This window comes from Trypanosoma equiperdum (assembly GCF_001457755.1).
Source record: "Trypanosoma equiperdum strain OVI genome assembly, contig: ctg_355, whole genome shotgun sequence".
Classification (NCBI taxonomy): Eukaryota; Euglenozoa; class Kinetoplastea; order Trypanosomatida; family Trypanosomatidae; genus Trypanosoma; species Trypanosoma equiperdum.
In genome coordinates, this window is record NW_027124260.1 from 31,768 (window position 1) to 35,682 (window position 3,915).

Consider the following 3,915-nt stretch of genomic DNA (forward strand, 5'->3'; position numbering starts at 1 on the left):
GGATATAGATTTAAATGTATATTGGCATACAGTTGTGAATAAGTTTGTTTCCATGGCTTCCTTTGCCGCCATTCGATATGTCAGTATACCAGGAACACCAACCACACACACAAAGCTCCCCAACAGAATTAGACAAATGAAAACTTCCGAAGCACGTGAGGGGTCACATGGTAAGCACGAAATATACACTACCAAATGAAAGAACAACTTCGTCACACACCGCCTGAAAGAGCAGCATTCAGCGCACTAAACGCTACGTTGGAGAAAAGACACAGCCACCATTCATCAACACGTGGACACGTGGAAGTAACTCAGTGAAATTGGGAGTGCTCATCCAAAAGAAAGATGCAGCAGATGGGACCAACCTCCGGAACACCGAAGACACACCGGCCGCCAACCGAGAATAATTTTACTCGCATGGTACGACAAAAGACCGTTTAAGCGGTCTTAACACCCCAACCATTTTTTTTAAAAAATAGCGTTGCACGGAACCCCTCCATGTCACGAATGCGAGAGTATACGTCCGCTTCCCTTCACTTAAAGTAACTTTTCATAAAGTGCTGGTACGCAGCGGAACGCTGCGTGTCATTCACAACTGCCTCCCACTTTTCCTTTTTCTTCTTCTTCGATTCACTCTCAGCAGGTTCGTGATTCTTATCCCTCCACTTACCACCACGGAATAAAACGTCATGATTGTATGAGGAAACCCCTCCCACAGCACTGTTGCCGTTTCCGGCAATTCCCATCTTCTCTGACCGAGGTGAGAAAGTACCAGTGGCGCTCCCACCGATCGAGCCCTTTCTGTCCTCAGTTTGTTTCTTATCCCGTTGCATCTGCTCGAGCCGCAATCTTTCCTTATTTAACTCGTCATAATCATCTTCGTTTTCAGAGCTGCTGTCACTGTCGGCGCATGTCGGCTCTAGTGAGGGAGTTCTTTTCTCCACACTCTGTACGTTGCCCCCATTTGACTCTTCATGTTCGTGGCACACTCCGCTCTCGATACCACGATCTACCAGTTCCGCCGTATCACCTCCATGTGCGGTGGACGATGCAAGGGTGGCGCCCTCTGCTGCCGTGGTGCGGTATCGCTTTATGCCCACTTGCGCGGGTAGACTTTCCTTGTGTTGAATATATCTTTTCATTCCTCTCTCTTTCTGCTCTATCCAATGTGATTGTGTACTTCCTTCCTCCTTTTTTTTGTTACCTTCCTTTCAAACGGCAAATGGTCTGATGGGCCCCAGTCCCGTACAGCAATTTAAGGAGGAGTGTCAAGCCTGACAAATAAGAGAAGCAACAACAAATGCCTAGAGCCTCGCAATTTCAGGGAAGGGAAAAATAACGTATTTTCTACAGCAACAGCAACAAAATTCGAGATAGCGTTGACGGTAGAACGAAAACCGCATCAAACTATAGCTGCAATAATAATAACAGGAGCGACAATGAACACATACAAACGCAAAACACACACACAAAGAGAATGGACAAGTGTATGGCAGCGCGCATGATATACGATGTAAGATATGACAAGTAAGTAGCAGGAGTGCAAGAAGGATAAAGTACTACGAAGAACCTCAGAATCAACGTTAAGCACTTATAGAAGTTGTAAATATCAGTACTCTTATGCAAAATAAAAAAAATTAAACCGCGACAACCCACGGGGTTCAGAATAATTATACTCGTGTAAGGTGAGTCACCTTTCATGGACTTTCACCCTACAAATTTAGAAACAACTTATCGTCAAAATTACCGTATGGAATAAAACTTGTTTTCCTTCTTCCCACAACACCCCGCCTTTATGAACCTCTGCCAACGCGCATCCATCCAGTTCCAAATGGATACTTCAAACACTTTGCTGTACCACCGAATGAACATGTGGTAGGCATCCAAAAAGAGGAGTGCCAGCTCAAACTGAAACAACATCAGTAAAGAGATAATACCCTCCCAGACTCGGTAACGAAAAGCAGCGGTTACCCCACTTCGAAACTTAAGAACGGCTGCGGCCTCTTCACGCCGTTGGTGCTCGAGTGTAGGGTCAAATAAAGACAAGAGTTTGCCACTACAACACGGCGGAATTGCCTCTTCTCCTGCATTACCGTTGGAAAGGCCAACGAGATGCGTTAAGTAGAGCTGAATATCTTCATATGTATTAAGACGACCCAGTGCTGAAACTGCACGGCGACCAAAAACCCTCATGTGGTTCACAAGCCCACCATACAGACGATTAACCCCATGAAGAATATCAATACTTCTTCCAACTAGGACTAATTCACAGGGTAACTGTTCCTCCCTCTTCAGCACATTCATAATGCGCTCCCTCTCTTCATTGTGCATGTGCATTGCCTCCTCCCTTGTCATCTCACCACAGTTCCTTCGGTGAAGGGATGCGTAAGACCTACGCAACTGAAGGGTTGAAAATGTTTTTTCGTCGTCGACACCCCACGAATAAACTATTTTCCTCACCGTCACCATGTCTTGCATTATCATCGCCTTGAGCAGAAGAGCGTACTCAAGGCGGAACCGCTCTGATTCGGGGCAGCACAGCCCGAAATCCAACAAAACGACCTGCGGGTTGCAACACCTCCCACCTGGCTGCCTCAACTCCTTCGACTTTCCAGACGCCTCCTCTTCCATTGGATATGGTTGTGGACGCACAAGAATGTTTGCCCCATGAGGATCACAATGCACGAAGCCGCTCTTAAAAATCATGTCACCGAAGGCACCGAAGACGGTTTGGAGAACCTTCACTTCATCAAATTGCTCCCGCACAGCCACCACGTCGACCAATTTCACTCCATCTACCCACTCCATCACAAGTAGCCGAGGGGTAACAAGATCCCCATACACCTCCGGCACATACAAATCCCTGCGGTCTGCAAAATCCTGTCGTATACGAGTAGCATTTCTCGCCTCTATGGAAAAGTCCACTTCACGGCGGATGCCTTCAACGACAGTTTCCTTCACCCAAGCAACGGGTATATTAAATGCAGCGCCCAGTACATGCAAAACAAAACGGTACGTTTGAAGGTCCCAAAACACTTGACGCCGAATATGGGGTTTCTGCACCTTTACACAAACTTCCACTGGGGACTGTATTGGATCCGACGGCTGCATCAGAGCCCGGTGCACCTGTGCAATTGAGGCGGATGCTATGGGATTGGGGTCGAAACGAACGAACAGCTCTTCACATGACCTTCCCGTCTCTTCCTGGATGATTCTACGGACCTCATCGAGGGGCACAACCGGAGCTCTATCTAACAAAACGGTGAGAACATCGATGTATTCCCATGGCAATATGTGGTTCATAGCCGTTAGTGACTGCCCCAACTTTATGTAAAGTCCTTCATTCCTCAAACAAAGGTTAAGAAGCGACAAAGCGGCTGCACGGTGAAGGTTAGAACGTTCTTCAGATGTTTCGGGTGTTGCCCCCTTGTACATGTATACTACGCGTGCCGTTGTGATTAATGCCCGCATGGAACGAGTAATTGACTGAGCGGTTGCATAATCAATGAAGACGTAAGAGGTGGTAACAGCGACTGCGCAAAGGAGCATCCGTCGTCCCCATGCAAGTGCACGTGACCCCCTCCGCATGGAAGCCGAGCACTGAGAGAAACAACGGTTCCTGCAGTTCATGTAGAGCCACTGAGTGATGGAAGCACTGAAACGGGTAGATGTACGCTTAAACATACGCGTCGCACTCCATAGCGTCATCTTTCACCGACTCCACCACTATAAATTAGGGGGAAAAAAGAGCGTCCCTCTACCCCCTCACGTCTCTGACTGAGAAACACCTTGCTCTTGTTTACCTCCACTTTGCCCTCACTTCCTCTTCGCTATACAGAAACCAAATGGAAAGGTGGCGTGCAGTAAGTATTTTCTTTTCGTTCCCCCTCCCCCATACACACACACACACACACA

General features: G+C 47.5%; 2 protein-coding genes across 2 annotated transcripts; both read right to left on the reverse strand.

Moving 5' to 3' along the window:
• Positions 1 to 533: 533 nt before the first annotated feature.
• TEOVI_000138800 (uncharacterized protein) lies at positions 534 to 1,142 on the reverse strand (the record flags this gene model as incomplete). Its single annotated transcript, XM_067224621.1, has 1 exon — positions 534 to 1,142. One exon carries the CDS (start codon positions 1,140 to 1,142, stop codon positions 534 to 536), a length of 609 nt encoding a protein of 202 aa, XP_067080722.1.
• A 601-nt stretch (positions 1,143 to 1,743) lies between these two features.
• TEOVI_000138900 (ABC1 protein, putative) lies at positions 1,744 to 3,708 on the reverse strand (the record flags this gene model as incomplete). The annotated part of the gene is made up of 1 exon (XM_067224622.1): positions 1,744 to 3,708. One exon carries the CDS (start codon positions 3,706 to 3,708, stop codon positions 1,744 to 1,746), a length of 1,965 nt encoding a protein of 654 aa, XP_067080723.1.
• Between the last annotated feature and the right edge of the window lie 207 nt (positions 3,709 to 3,915).